The sequence below is a fragment of the Lissotriton helveticus genome, chromosome 11, assembly GCF_964261635.1.
Source record: "Lissotriton helveticus chromosome 11, aLisHel1.1, whole genome shotgun sequence".
NCBI lineage: Eukaryota > Metazoa > Chordata > Amphibia > Caudata > Salamandridae > Lissotriton > Lissotriton helveticus.
This window is the reverse complement of record NC_136072.1, coordinates 699738346-699754595: the sequence shown is the minus strand read 5'-3', so window position 1 is coordinate 699754595 and position 16250 is coordinate 699738346. Positions and strand designations below refer to the sequence as shown.

Below are 16250 nucleotides of genomic sequence, written 5' to 3'. Positions count from 1 at the left end.
TGCCCTGCACTCAGAAGGAGGTTCGTGCGTTGAGTGGTCCTACCTCTTTCTGTTGGCAGTGGATTCCTAGTTTTTTACATATTGTAAAACCTTTGTTGACTCTTTTGACTAAAGACATTCCAATGCCCCTTCCATGGACTACTGAATGCCAGAATGCTTTTCAACAGTTACATTAAGGATATGCTCTGTTCCAGTGTTAGGAACTCCAGATTACACTAAGGCCTTCACACTCTATGTACATGAAAGGGACAGTTGCGCTCTTTCAGTTTTAGTACAGACACATGGTGATAAGCAGCGTCCATATGCATATTTTTCAGCTGTTCTTGATCCGTTTGCTCACGCGTTGCCTGGGTGTTTTCGCTCTGTGGCAGCGGCAGCTGTGTCTATACAACAGAGTGAGGATATTGTTTTGTCACATAGATTGTTGGTGTAAGTACCCCATGCAGTTGATGCCCTTCTGAACCAAAAAGAAATGCAGCATTTAACTAGTGCTTGCTTGACAGGATACGAATTGACACTTTTGGCCCCTCATATCACTTTGAAAAGGTGTTTGACTCTTAATCCAGCTACTTTATTGCCATTCCCAGCTACTAAGTCTCAGTCGCAGGAATGTCATGATTGTATATTCCTTACTGAGGAACAGACAAAGGGTCGCATCGACCTACAAGATATGCCTCTTTCGAATGTAGATGGGGAATTATGGGTTAATGGATCCTGTTTGAAGTTACCAGATGGCACGACATCAGCTGCATATGCAATTACGACACTCCACCTCTGACTGATCAGTGCAGTTAGTGTGCCATAGAAAAGAAAATTACCTACTGGTAGGTCATAAACCACCCACAGATCCTCAAAGGTTTTCAGTATACCAGATTCATATAGATTGCCAAGGGCTTCTAGTCCGAGGACTGCCCATTTCCCCAGCAGATGAGTGTTATCCGCCCAGCTAAAACCAGCCAGCATCGAAGGGGTATGACAGGGTAATAAGGGGCGGATACCCCAGTTCTCTGCAAATATCTTATCCAGCAATTCTTTGCAACAGGTTGTATGGTAGAAGGTTCAACCTAAACTGATTTACGCTCCAACAGTAGACGTGACGGATACAGTAGTGGGAGAGGGCATCCCACCTCCAGTGGGCCGCTCCTTGCTCTGCTGTCCACCAATCTATTGACCTACTGCAGCTCGGCTGCCAGATACCATGCCTCAAAGTCGTAAGCCACTAAGATACCATCCTGCATGGGGTTTTGAAGTTTTGCAAAGGCTACCTAGCATCTACCCATCTCCCAGATTAGATCTGTAAGCATGGAGTGGGTCTCATCAAATTTGCTACTATGGACTCCGATGGGAAGGCTAGTGAAATAATTTAGTATCCTAGGAAGAGCTATCATTTTGGCTACTGTTACAATGCCCCTCACAGAGATGGGGAGATTCTTCCAGAAAATAACTGACCCTCGAAGTGCTGTAATCACTTTGCCCAGAAAACCATCCAATAAAGCAGCCTCTGTTTGGTAGAACTGGACACGAAGATATCGAAAGGGGGTATTTTTACATTGAAGACCCGTATGGGAAAAACGGTCCTAATGTCCTCTCCTGTACCGGGAACATGATAGTCTTCTTACCAGTTTATGCTCAGGCCCGAGAGAGCCCCAAAATCTTCCCAGGAGGTAGCCCGGGGAACATCCACCCTGTGGTCAAGCAAAAATAACAAGTCATGAGCATAGAATGCGACATGGTGCATACTTCCCCAGAATGTGAAACGTTTGTAACAGGTGCCGTCCTGTGGCCTGCACACCAGGGTCTCCACCGCAATGGGAAAGAGAAGCAGGGACATGGGACAACCCTAGAGCGTACCCCATTCTGTACTGTAGGATTCCAATATTATGCCCCCCGTCTTAACCCTCGCAGTAGGGTCTGGGTATAACAGTCCAACCCAACCCATTAACCCCTCTCCTAGTCCAACGCAGCACAGCACTGCATACAGATACTACCAGTCCAGACTATTGAATGCTTTTTCGATATCCAGGGACATTACTGCAGCTAACTCATTAACCAGAGCTGCAGCTGGCATTATTATAGTCAAACGACTGATGTTCATCGCTGTGTTCCGTTCCAGGATGAAGCCCATTTGATCTACATCAATAAGATGATGCATATGGAGCAGTAATGTCATGGCCACCACCCAGCTAAAGACCTTGGGGCAGATTTACAATCCCCTTGCGCCACTTTTGAGTCCCTTAGAACATGGGAAAAGTGACGCAAAAGCGGCGCAAGGGGATTGTAAATCTTCCCGCTTGTATTTGAAATTGATCATTGTCACTGGCCTGTTCGATGTCAACTCCTGATGGGGTGACCTAGTTTGAGGGGAGGGACAATCAGTGCCTCCTTTGCAGTAGGCAGCAGGACCCAGGTTTCACTTGCCTTTTGATATACCTCCCCAAGATGGGGGGCTAGCTGGGCAACATACATGGCATAGAACTCCACCAGTAGTTCGTCCAACCCCGGGGCTCTACTCGGGCCATAATTTCAATCCCATTAACGATCTCCTCCTGCGAGATCTCTGCACCCAACTCCTCCATTGATTTAAGTGACAAAGTCGGCATCTGCCAGGAGGTGGGGTGCATGTAGGGCAGAGTCATATTCATGGAACGGGCTCTTAATACCAACAGCGTCATAAATCTAGTCCCTGTCTCCAGCCATTATTCCCAGGATCTGCTATCCCTGTTTAGCAGGGTTGGCAAGGAAAGCTAGTAATGCTCCCACCTTGTCTTACTCAGTATGGGCCCTGACCACATATTCCCAATAGTCAAAGCAGCGGAACCTCTCCACAAGGACAGCAAGCTTCTCCTTCTCTGACATCAAGGAGCGGTGCACCGAGGGATCGGTGTGTCTGCAGCTCTCCAATGAAATCTCATAAGAAAAATTTGAATTTTTGAGATGGTTTCCCTGTAATATGAATGAATGAGTGGTGGGATGCTATTGATATCTTGATTTATTATGTTTTGATTCTCTAATTATCTTATCCATTTAATAAAAATATTTTGATATATTTCCTTCTTCCTCTGTGGTTCACTTACATTTGTACTTATATTATTTGTTTTTTGCTCTGTCTCTTGTGTGATAACATCGGTGATTATGTGCATAACTTAAAAAAAGATCGGTAGAGAATTTTTCTTTGAAGAATTTCCTGGTTTATTCCCCCTGTTATTCTATCCTTCATTTTAGTCAGGGGGCCTCCTTTTTTTGATTGGTTGCAGCGCTCCAATGACCTAAGTGCATCTTCCTGAACCTGTACTTCCACAAGCAGTGATCTCCATACTCCACCCGCCTAAGCTATGCAGTGTCCAGGAATGACAGTCTTAAAATTAGTAGATGCTGGGGTGCCTGCATTCTCCATGAAATATTTGCCTATTGCATCCACAATAGTCTTGTGCAACACCTGGTCCTCCAAGTTCTCACTCCTAAGGCGCCTGCTGGGGACACAAGTACGAGGGGGTGTCCAAGCAAGCACACTATGTGGATATTGTTTGAATGTGCTCTGCACTATTTTGCAGGGTGTGTATCCTCCCCATCATTTCTACCATTTGGGACGTGAGGATTCCCACTGCTGGTTGAACATCACCAACAGTCTGCTCAGTTTTCGTGAAGCGCTTTTCCAGCCATCAATGGTCATTACTTAGGATGCTCAGATTTGCCACCACTGTGCTAATTTTATTCTCCAGAGCCTCCCTAGTGTCCTTAATAGCCAGGACAATGGAATCTTATGTGGGAGTAGAGTGCCTGCTGGTGTCTGAAGGGCCTTCCTCTGTATCGCTGTGAGAGATGGAGGTGGTGAGGGCTCCCCTCAGCCTGCTTCCTCTGGTGTCTCGGCTTATGGCTCAAAAAAAGACAGAAATTAAACCTCCTCTTTTAAACTCGCACCTACTGCAGGCACCTCCATGTTGCACCAGGTTTCCTGCAGTGGTTAGAAGTCCATCCTCCCACCAATGGCTCAGCAGTTATCAAGTATCCGACCCACCCCCCAAGGCAGGTTATGACTCAGATCTCGTAGGGTGCACCTAGACCTGAGGCTTTGGTTCAACGTACAGGGGGGAAGTTGAAGTTGGTGCACACACCACCTTGTGCTCCAGGGCCTCTGTATCAGTAGTGTTGGCCTCACAACAGTCCCTAGCAGAACCCTCAGGCTCCAAATGGGAAATGGTCACTTCTGGTGTCCCTCCGGCAGGCATGCCGACCCCCAATAAAGTCACAAGGATCACATTGGGAGGCAGGGACACTTCATCTGTCCTCCCTCATGGACTTTCAGACCCCAGCTGCCATCGCTCCAGGGGAGCACCTCTCACTGGCCCCTATTGCCTCTGGCTGTACTGCACAGTACACTGATTGGGCACCGCATCGCTGGGGCTTTAGCCGCAGGTGTAGGTCTCACTCTTATGTTTCAGCAGAGGGCTGCTATTCCCTGCAGGCACCCAATGGTGGTAGGGGGCAAGGCCAAAAACTCCTTCTCTGGTTCACTACCTCACTGAGCATGGAGATCCAATGGTGCTGACCGCTCGCTACATCCGCTGCAGGGCCCCAGCCAGCTCCTCACTGTCGGGGTCCCCTTCAGGGAGGGTCAGACATTAACATCTCTCCCCCTTTCCCCAGCACCTTGGGTCCCAGGTCCACCACCCTTCTAGGGACTCCCATGAGATGCTGCACTTGTTTCCCAATGAGGGTCACTGCACGGGGAGGCTAATGCTAGCACCTGTCACCGTCCACAGCTCCACTATCGGGTGGTCCGCATGATGGTAATCAAGGACACAGACACCAGATGGTATAGTACAGTAACTGGACACGAGCATGTGCACCGGGCCCTTTTATTAGCGGGGCTATGTCACTCGTGACACTAGTGATGGATGGGTGGAGGTGTAAGTGTGCCCAGCTCTCAAGGGAGTGGCTGGGAATATCAAAGCCTGCCAAACACTAGAACGTGTCCTGCAGGACACTACAGCCACCATGCCGAACACAGGGCTGCTGATCGCATCCATGTTGGGTACAGGGGTGTAACACAGGCCCCCGCAGCGGTGCGGGGGGGGCTGAAGCTCCAGGAGTCCCCCTCGGTACTGCACTCTGTCCAGGGAGCTCCTAATTGAGCCCGGAGGGGGCCCCTCTACATACCTTGCAGGGAGGCCCCCTCAATTTTCGTTACGCCAGTGGTTGGGTGCTGCACACGAGCAGCTCACAGAGGTTAGCTTGATTGCTGTTTGTTGTCCATTAATCATGCAGAGGGGGTTGCTGCTGCTCGGAGTCATCATGGAGGACTTCATTAATTATATTGAATGCCAGTGGGGTAACTGTGCTGCAGGATGTTGCTCGTGTTGCAGGAGGGCTCCCTTCCTCGGGAGCCCACTGTCGTAGGAGCTCAGTCATTTGCCTCCCATGCCTTGCCAGCTATCTATGACAACATATGTATTCTACCTGTCTGTCCATCTGATTATACCCTAAACTCTGCCTATCTCTTAACAGCATCAATCTATTTACCTAACCTCCCCTCTGTGCACGGTCTTGTCTTCTCAGCATTCACTTAAATGTCTTTCGTTGCACACTTACCTGGTGTCTCTATTTCCCTCTCATAGGATCATGTTTGTCACCATATCTGCTTTAACAATATTGTTGGAAAATACCCTGCTCAGAAGAAAACTGCAAACAGCAAATGTGCTGCAGCCCTCCACATTCACAGCAAACGTGACCCTATGTTCAGGAGGCATCTTAGCTCAAACAAAACCTAAGAAAGGATTTCTGATTCAGACTTCTGGAAAACTCTGAATCAAAAGTCAGGGCAAACTTAAATAGAAGGGGGGAGTCACTTGACACTGGTGGCCAGCATCATCAATGTGCTTAAACAACACTGCCTCATGAATAGTTAGAGAAGATAGATTTGTAACACATCAAAGACACGCAGGATACCCACTCTTCTCAAGCCTACCATTACATCATTGTGCAACCGATCACATACCCTAGTTGCTGTTCCTCAGGAGTAGAAATCTGACAGGTTACTCCCATTTAAAAAAAAACGAATGCAGATTCAAATGAGCCAGATAACTACCACCCTATTTCTTTTTTTTCCTTTGTAAGGCAAAGTTCTGGAGTAATATGTGAATAAACAACTTTCCTCTTATTAAGAGAACCTTCATCTTATGGATCCTCCACAATTTGACTTCAGAGCTTTCCATATTACTGAAACTGCCTTTCTAGCAGTAGTAGATTCTATCAGACAAGCTATAGATGCTAGAACTCCAGCAATACTACTACTTCTTGACCTGTCAGTGGCATTTGATACTGTCTCATCATGATTCAACGTCTCCACAAGATAGGTATCCAGGGAACAGCCCTTCATTGGTTATAAAACATTATTAATGAAAGGACCCAAATAGTTTCTATCGGCACCTTTCAATCTAAGAACCTTTCCTTGGGCAAGGAAGTTTCACAAGGCACCCTGTACATAGACACGGGTATTACAAACGAAGTTGGAAGTGGGTGGTGCCTTTTCCCTAGCTTGCAACATGGCCTAGGTATATGTATTCTGAACTCTTTGGACTGACTCACCGTTTAACACAAATTGATGAGCCTGAAAACCCGTATGAGTTCATTATCAATAATTTTGTACATTGTAAGGTGGGTATACCCGGAGCAAATAGCCAACTGAATATCATCCTCCTGCAAGCTGACATACACCATATTGATTCTGAAGCGGGAGTCTACACTGTGAGTTTTGTTAATTTATTTGGCTGCATGCTCCCTCTATGACATCTCAAGCATGCAAGCCTGAGACCCTCCTCTTTGTTTGGTTGAGTACATCGCATGTGTATGGGGATCCAACAGACATGTGGACTAATCATCTCTGAAGGATGAGGAGGCTGTGGAAACTTTGAGAGCCATCTTTATCCTGCTTCCTTTAGAAAATAAAAGGATCTAGAGTACAGGGCAAGAGAGAGGAAAGCCATGTGCTTCAATAGAGTGCTAAAACCCTAATGAACTGGGAACCTCTGACATGGAACAAGTATTGACAAAGCCAATAGGTGTAGCATAGGCTGTCAGCCTTTTGGCTTTGCAATGCTTGATTTGTTTGTTTTGTCATGGTTTTTGGCTAAACTTTGCTGTTGAGGAAGTAACTGAGCTCTCAATAATCTAAACAAAATAATTATTGGCAAACAGTAAACATATTTTGATCTAAAAAATAAGACACTGCCATCTCGCTTAGGAGAAATACTTTATGTGTGGATTTGCTGTTTGTCAAACGGCAGAATGTCATCACTCACAGTGAACTTAGCCATGGCTGCAGTGGACAAACCACTGCCTCATGCTATATGTTTTAGTTGGAGCAAGCAAACTGTGACTGACTCAATAACAGATGGTGTAGAGTCAAAATATCGAGTTTTTAATTTCGACTAGACATAATATCGAGTAAAAAATATAGAATGGACATAATATCGACTATACATAATATAGACTACCAAAATATCGACTAGAAAATTTTAATATTGAATAGAATGGACATAATATTGAATCAAAAATGTAGAATGGACATAATATCGACTAGACATAATATAGACAACAAAAATATCGATTTAGGGTAAGTTAATATTAATTTTTATTTTTTGTGTAATATAAATCTGTAGCGGGTTGTGGGTCTATGGGGAATAGGGTGGGAAGTAATTTAATTATAATTAATTAAATATGTTAATTTATTTATTGTTATTCATTTAGAATTAATTGGTAATTAATTATTAATTGGTAATTAATTAAAATGTAATTGTTATTAATTGTACTTGATTAATTGTTAATTTAAGTAATTTAATTTCTGTAGTGGGTTGTGGGTTTATAGGGGAATAGGGTGGGAAGTAATTTAAGTATAATTAATTAAATATGTTAATTAATTAATTGGTATTTATTTTGAATTCATTGGTCATTAATTTTTAATTGAACATTAATTAATTGTTAATTGAGAATTAATTTTAATTAATTGTTTAATTCACAATTATGTGAATAATATTTTATTTTCTTTAGCGGGTTGTGGGTTTATAGGGGAATAGGGTGGGAAGTAATTTAATTATAAGTAATTAAATATGTTAATTAATTAATTGATTGGTATTTATTTTAAATAAATTGTCAATTAATTTTTAATTGGTAATTAATAAATTGTTAATTGATAATTACATTTTATTATTTGATTAATTGATAATTATGTGAATAATATTATTTTATTTTTAGTAGCGGGATGCGGGTTTATAGGGGAATAGGGTGGGAGTAATTTAATATAATTAATTAAACATGATAATTAAGTAATTGGTATTTATTTTAAATAAATTGTTAATTAATTTTTAATTGGTAATTAATTAATTACTAGGAGGTAATTAAAATGTATTAATTGTTTAATTTATAATGATGTGATTTATATTGATTTATTTTCACTAGAGTGGGGATATTAAAATTTAGCCCCATGCTATCCAACGCTTTCCCTACTGTTGCACTCTCTGGAGTTGGAATAGTAATTTTTACCCCTACGCTATCCAACGCTTTCCCTACTGTTGCACTCACTGGAGTGGGAATAGTAATTTTTACACATACGCTATCCAACGCTTTCTCTACTGTTGCATTCGCTGGAGTGGGAATAGTAATTATTACCCCTACGGTATCCAACGCTCTCCCTACTGTTGCACTCTTTGGAGTGGGAATAGTAATTTTTAACCCTACGCTATCCAACGCTTTCCCTACTGTTGCACTCTTTGGAGTGGGAATAGTAATTTTTACCCATATGCTATCTAACGCTTTCCCTACTGTTGCACTCTCTGGAGTGGGAATAGTAATTTGTAGCCCTACGCTATCCAACGCTTTCCCTACTGTTGCAATCGCTGGAGTGGAAATAGTAATTTTTACCCCTATGCTATCCAACGCTTTCCCTACTGTTGCACTCTTTGGAGAGGAAATAGTAATTTTTACCCCAACGCTATCCAACGCTTTCCCTACTGTTGCATTCGGTGGAGTGGGAATAGTAATTTTTACCCCTACGCTATCCAACACTTTCCCTACTGTTGCACTTGCTGGAGTTGGAATAGTAATTTTTACCCCTACGCTATCCAACGCTGTCCCTCCTGTTGCACGCGCTGGAGTGGGAATAGTCATTTTTACCACTACGCTATCCAACGCTTTCCCTACTGTTGCACTCGCTGGATTGGGAATAGTAATTTTTACCCCTACGCTATCCAACGCTTTCCCTACTGTTGCACTCTTCGGAGTGGGAATAGTAATTTTTACCCCTACGCTATCCAACGCTTTCCCTACTGTTGCATTCGCTGGAGTGGGAATAGTAATTTTTACCCCTACGCTATCCAACACTTTCCCTACTATTGCACTTGCTGGAGTTGGAATAGTAATTTTTACCACAACGGGATCCAATGCTTTCACTACTGTTGCACTCGCTGGAGTGGAAATAGTAATTTTTACCACTACGCTATCCAACGCTTTCCCTACTGTTGCACTCTTTGGAGTGGGAATAGTAAATTTTACCCATATGCTATCCAACGCTTTTCCTACTGTTGCACTTGCTGGAGTGGGAATAGTAATTTTTAACCCTACGCTATCCAACACTTTTCCTACTGTTGCACTCGCTGGAGGTGGAATAGTAATTTTTACCCCTACGCTACCCAACGCTTTCCCTACTGTTGCACTCGCTGGAGTGGGAATAGTAATTTTTACCCCTACGCTATCCAACGCTTTCCCTACTGTTGCACTCGCTGGAGTTGGAATAGCAATTTTTACCCCTACGCTATCCAATGCTTTCCCTACTGTTGCACTCTTTGGAGTGGGAATAGTCATTTTTACCCCTACGCTATCCTACGTTAAAATTATTGTATATGTTTTGTAAATAATATGTATATATATATTTATGTATTTAAAATATATATATATTTTTTAGTTACATTAATTATTTCTAAATTTTACGTTTATTTAAGTATTTTAAATATGTTTAAATTAATTTAATTTATTATTATATTACTTTTAATTTACTTTTAAGACATTTAAAAAAATCGATATTTTGACAGTCTATAATTTTTTACACTCGATATTTTGGAGTCGATATTTTTGTACTTACCTGTTTGAAGATAGGAAGTCGATATTTTTGCAGTTGATATTTTTACTTCTATATTTTGTCCTCTCAATATTTTGTCTGTCGATGTTGTGTCAGTGATCCATAACAGACCAATGCATGAAGAAGGCAGGCCGGAAGACCCCAAAGAAAGTATACAATGCATATATTTATAGTAAAATCAAAATATCTTTTCTAACACTAGACCTAAAAGTAGTTACGTAACAGCAGCAAAAAAAGGATGCACAAAACCAATCAAAAATCAGAGTGAAACCCAAGTGCTCCACAGGTGGGGAATGCACAAGACTAGGGAGGAGAGCTATTGACTCACGAATGGTCAATTGAAATAGACAAGAAATCCATCCAATCACAGGCAAAAGACAGACACAAATCAAACCCCAAGTATATGCTAAATTATTGTTTACAAAGCTGTTTGCGACAGACAGCTAAAGCTGTTGTAGATTTGCGAGTTTGTCAATGTACTTTTTTGCAGAATGCTAGACATGCTTATCAACAATGTAGTTAAAGCAAAAGCGTTCTGAAATTAATTAATAATTCTCCTGTACTCTGATTTTGCTGATTTTATTGTTTGCGCCTTTCAAAAAAGCGTTTCATGTACAACTTTGACCAACTACTGCATGTAAATTTCACTGGTACAAGCTTTCACATCACCTCGTTTGTGGATTTAACTTTAGGCAATATACTTTCTTCTTTCTGACAGAAATATTTACTTCATTTTACTTAATATTTTTATAAAGTACTGTTTTTACCAGAAAAGGAGTAAGAACAATGTAGACGGGAACGTCAAAAGAGATGCAGGCATCTCTTACAGAAACTTGTCAGATTTATTATCAACAAAAAACATCCATGCACGGAATTCTTAAACTGAAAATACAATATAAATACAGTATGTAGGAAAGTGCCCTTTTTGTATGTCATACCGACACGTTTTTCCCCAGTGCTGATGGTTATGACTCTAAAAGTGCACTGGAGCCTTCTAACCAGGCCCCAGTTCCAGTGTTCTCTCCCTAAATATGACTCATGTGAATTGGCAACCCCAAATGTCGAGGACTTTATCCCCTTCTAAGTCCCTGGTAAGTTGTACCACTGGTACCCGTGGCATGGAAGTTAAAGGAATCATCAAGGCCTGAAGCACTGACTGTACCACCCTGAGAGAATCAAGTAAACTGATGACAACAGTCCTGCATTACAGACTGCATGAACACTGCAAACTGATCAAACTCAACTTTGGCCTCACTATGCGTGGCAAGGTCACAGCATTATTTTCAATATATGTCAGTCCCCCTTAAGCTAGACCTCCTGAGCTCAGGAGGTAGGGCACATTATATTAAAGGTATGGACATATACGAGAAAGCAGTTAGCAAACTGGCAGTCCCTCCTACAGCACATCACCTCTTCTTCCTGGCAGAATGTCCTTAGTTCCAGCAGTGTTCTGAGTACATGGTGTCAGAGGTCCAGTCCTTTTACCCATTGTTAGCCTTTTAAGTAGGGAGAATTCGAAGAAAAGCCTTTGTAGTGCACAAGACCCAGCCCTTCCCTGCCTAGCTCCAGATTCACTACATGGGGCTATGCAACCCTTCGTGTGGGGACAGGACACAACCTTTTCAGGTAGAAGTGTCAGCTCCTCCCCCTCGTTCTGCTCAGGCAGACCCATCAACATGCAGATGACCACTCAGGTACACTTACCCTTCAACCTGTGTGGTTGTCTGGGGGAATGCAGGAAGCTGGCTGTAACCCACCCAGATGTTTATTTCAGAGACAGGCAGGCACCAAATGATTTAAGTATGAACATGTTAACCCTCTAGGGACTACCTTAGGGGTGACCTATGCATAATAAAAAGGAAGGGTTGGACCTGATAAGTAGGTTAACTTGCCAGAACGCCATTGCAGTTTAAAACTGCACACACAGGCTCTGCAGTGGCAATCCTGAGACATGTTTAAAGGGCTGCCTATGTGGATGGCACAAGCAGCGCTGTAGGCCCTGGGCACATGTAGTGTTCTTTACTAGGGACTTATAAGTAAATTAAACATACCAACTGTGGGTGACCTAATGTTACCATGTTTAAGATAAAGAGCACATGCACTTTAGCACTGGTTAGCAGCGGTAAAATGCTCAGAGTCCTAAAACCAGCAAAAACGATGTCAGCAAGCAGTCAAAAACGGGAGGTCAGAATGGAAAAAGTTAGTGGAAACCATGCCAAGGATGCCAGGTCTAACAGTTCCACTAAAAATGGTCATGTTTGGTATCAAACCACTTGTCTCATCAAACCTACCATGATTACCATGTCCGGTTTGATAGGATATGCAACAGGTAGCTACCTTAGAAGTTGGCCACCTTTTTTTTTTTTTATAAATCTTTTTATTAACAAACATCGACATATAGCAGACGAGAGTCCAGGCACGATTCTGGGACCTAGGGCTGATTACGGCGAAACGTCTCATTACCAAGCGTTGGAAGCATAGTCTCCCCCCCCAAACGGTGCAGTGGCGGCACTCACTGGATAACTGGGCGAGGGCTGAGAGTGTAGCACTGCACCGGGAGGAAACGGCAGGGCTCCAGATGTACCCTATTGCGCTGGAGTGGGATGGTGTCCTGGTGGCTTACCACCAGGTGTGTCTGCAGAATAGTATTACGTGAGCGTTTCCTCGGTACACTCTAACGACGCCCCCTAGAACTCTTTTCGCTCCCAACCTCCCCCACCCTTCCCCCCCTTTCCCCTCCCCCCCTCTCCTTCTCTCCTCCTTTCGTTGCACCCTACTGCACCCGTGCAGGCTCCTACGATTACTGCATTACCGATGACATGTCACATTCGACTCATGCTCCCCACCGCACCACCGGCTCCACACACACACACGAGCACACGGTTAGACACCACCTGGTTTATGGTTTTCCATATTTCTGGAATTGTTCTTTATAGTTAGTAGTAGTAGGATTTTCTTTTTCAAATAAAGCTAATTGAATGTGTACTATATTGCCCATATCAACAACTGATCTGTTTTTCCGGTCATAATATACTTTGAACGCTATGAGGAATGTTTCTAGGATATGCAGTTGCACTATAGAAGTTATTTGCACCAACATTGGGCACGGCCACTACTGACCATGAATGTATCACACAACAGCTGGTGCTATACGACTTTGTAATGCTGTTTACCTGTGCACTTGTTTAGTTTGCTCTCTCCTGCCATACCTCCATGAGGGTGGGATGGTCCACGAGAATTAGGACTCCATACCTCAAGTAACAGCACCTTTTATTTTACTATCACTGCATATGTGTACTGTTGTATAATGACAAAATGCAATAAACATATTCAAACAAAAAAAAACAAAAAAACAAACATCGACATACAAGCAATCAGCAAATCAGCTTAGAATCTTTACAGGCATGAGAAATAGAGGCAGTTTCTCTTCACGTTGTACACAGTGTGGGTCATTCAGGGCGGTAGTAAACCCTCCAGTTCAGGACTCTGTGGGAGGGCACAGATTTCTCCACGATATGAGTTCCACGGTGACCATATGCGGGACCACTTTTTGGGACAGACTCGGGCAGTGTGCACTATCTTTTCTCTAAACATACACCAGACCATACTTATTTCCCAAACCTCCAGGGTGGGGGGAGTTGCTGCTCCCCAGGCCTGCGCAATATTCCTTATAGCAATCCCAAAGTAGCCCACTGCGTAAGATGAGTGTTAAGATCAGTCGGCTCCCAAATATTCAACAAGCATCTGTGCGCCTCAGGGAAAATGTCAACAGCAAGGACCTCGCTCATTACTGTATGTACCTCCCCCTAGTATGCATGAATGAGGTTACATTCCCATATAATGTCCATAAATGGACCGATTTGTCTACATCTTCTGCGGCATTCGCCTGAGTCTGCTCTCCTCATTAGCAGCGACCGGGGCCCGGTCATGCATACCCGATGTAGCATCTTTAGCTGAACTAGTCGTAGTCGGGCTGGAATGGCCACTACCCGGAGGGAGGATATCACCTCCTGCCATTCCTCGTCATCTATTTCTATGCCATCCGCCACCCACCTCTGCCGCAGCACTGTGAGGGGTTTTTCCATGTTTTTTATCAATTTATTGTAAATTAATGCAATAGTCTTATCTGGGATGTGGCCATCTAGAATTCTATCCTCTAACGGGGACGACTCTGGGAGGGGTGTGTTTTTTGGGATGGTGGAATTTAGTGCATGACTAATCTGTCTGTAGCGGAAAATCTCAGTGTCGGCTAGGTCATGCTGGCTCTGGAGAGTGGCAGAGGGTTTCACTCCCTCCCTTTTCCCAAATGTCTTTCATTTGTGAGATGCCAATTAAATCCCACTTATGAAATCCCTTTGATGTCCACAGATTACCCAGTTGTGCCTAGTCACACAGGAGGTTGGCGAGTGTCAGCTTATGTTCCCATCCAAATGATCTATTTGCAACATGCCATACCATGACTGAGTGGCCGGTGGGGCCTGTCAGTCTAGACCAGGCGGTCTTGGAATAAAGTGATATAATAAAATTCCCTCCCGGGAGGAGCCACCTGTCCATCTGGTAGCCAGGGTCGATAATGCCTCAATATGTGCAATGATTGATAACTGCAAGGTGTGCAGCCCAGTAATATTTCTTGATATCTGGGAGACTGATGCCACCATCATACTATTTCAGTAAGAGTTTATTCAGGGCAATACACGGTCCACCATTCCACAATAGGTCTCTCTGGGGGTGCTCAATTTCTTTAAAGTATTTCGGGGGAACAGGGTCAAGGGAGTTTTGTAGAGCAGTTGCCCACCTTTTTGCCCCAGCCTTTCCTCTGCCCTTGTTGACAGTCTGCAGTTGCTGCCAGCAAGACAGGAATTTGACCCCCTGCTAGGAGGTGTGAACACCCCTAGGAGTCAGAAACAAAGACCTTCTCAGGAAGGAGGTGACACCTCACTACCAGACAGAATGGGTAGTGAAGTGACACATCGAGGCAGTAAGCTTCAAAGTTTACACCACCTCCGATATGCATCCGGGCTGCCTCTCAAAGGAGGAAACAGCCATGCCACCAGGCACATTTGCTCCCAGAAAGGTGGGGAAATTAGGCAGTGAGGAGGTGTACATGCCCCCAGAAGGCTAGGCATTGGCCAAGTACAAATCAAAGTAGAAATTATGGTTTCACAACAGATGTCCCCTTGAGGATAACATTTGGGGCAGATGACCAGTTGTCTTCAGGCAGAATGAATAGTTCTGGCAGTCTTGGTTTGATAGTTTCAATGTTAGTAATCTATCTTATTACTTGGATGAATTAATGGCACACTGGTTGTATATGCAAGCTAACTGGTTTTGCTAAACAAGCAACCATTCTCATGTTTTCTCGGTGGTTTCAGAGATGTGAATTAAAGATTTTACAAGAGGAGAAGCTTTTAGGGTAAGGAAGTGTAGTCACTTGTAAGATGTGGAGAGACCTCCAAATCATGTCACCAACATGTCTGCACTCTGTTTGCCAATTTTTCACTTGGTGAACCCCAAAGAACTACTCAAAGCTCAGCATACACATTTGTGCAGGAATGAGTATGTAAGGAATGGTAGGCTGACACAAGCGGAGAGTAGATGTGGCGCGACATCTCCATGCAAGAGAATATTTTACATAGGCCTGTGAATAAGCCAGAATTGTAGAAAGGGTTGGCCAGCCTTAGAGAACATCATCATGTTTTTCCTCAAGTTGGGCACGATGAAATGAGGGATTGTGCCAATTGGTAGTGGGCAAATGGAACCTGGCCAGGGAGTAGGAATTTGGGTAAAGCTGAGAGGCAGCGCGTCCAGCCTGTCCCTCCAGTCTGTTTGCCGCGAGGGGGACTACAGCGTCCTGCAGCACCAGCACCAGTGCAGCGTGCCAAGAGGTGCATAAAACTGACTGGCGTCCCGCAGCGCGGGATAGTCATCACGTCCAGCCTGTCCCACCAGTCTGTTTGCCGCAAGGGGCACTACAGCGTCCAGCAGCACCAGTGCCTGTGCAGCGTGCTAGGAGGCGCATAAAACTACAGCCGGCGTCCTGCAGTGCGGGAGAGTCATCACTTCCAGCCTGTCCCACCAGTCTGTTTGCCGCGAAGGGGACTACAGCGTCCAGCAGCACCAG

General features: G+C 43.9%; 1 protein-coding gene across 1 annotated transcript in view; it reads right to left on the bottom strand.

Moving 5' to 3' along the window:
• Window positions 1-16250, bottom strand: part of LOC144790872 (uncharacterized) — a 99995-nt gene that overhangs the window by 73411 nt on the left and 10334 nt on the right. The window contains exons 3-4 of the mRNA XM_078665528.1: window positions 1989-2130; window positions 1620-1685 (exon numbers count right to left, since the gene is read on the bottom strand). Coding sequence (XP_078521654.1) covers window positions 1620-1685; window positions 1989-2130 — 208 coding nt within the window. The remainder of the gene's footprint in view (window positions 1-1619; window positions 1686-1988; window positions 2131-16250) is intronic.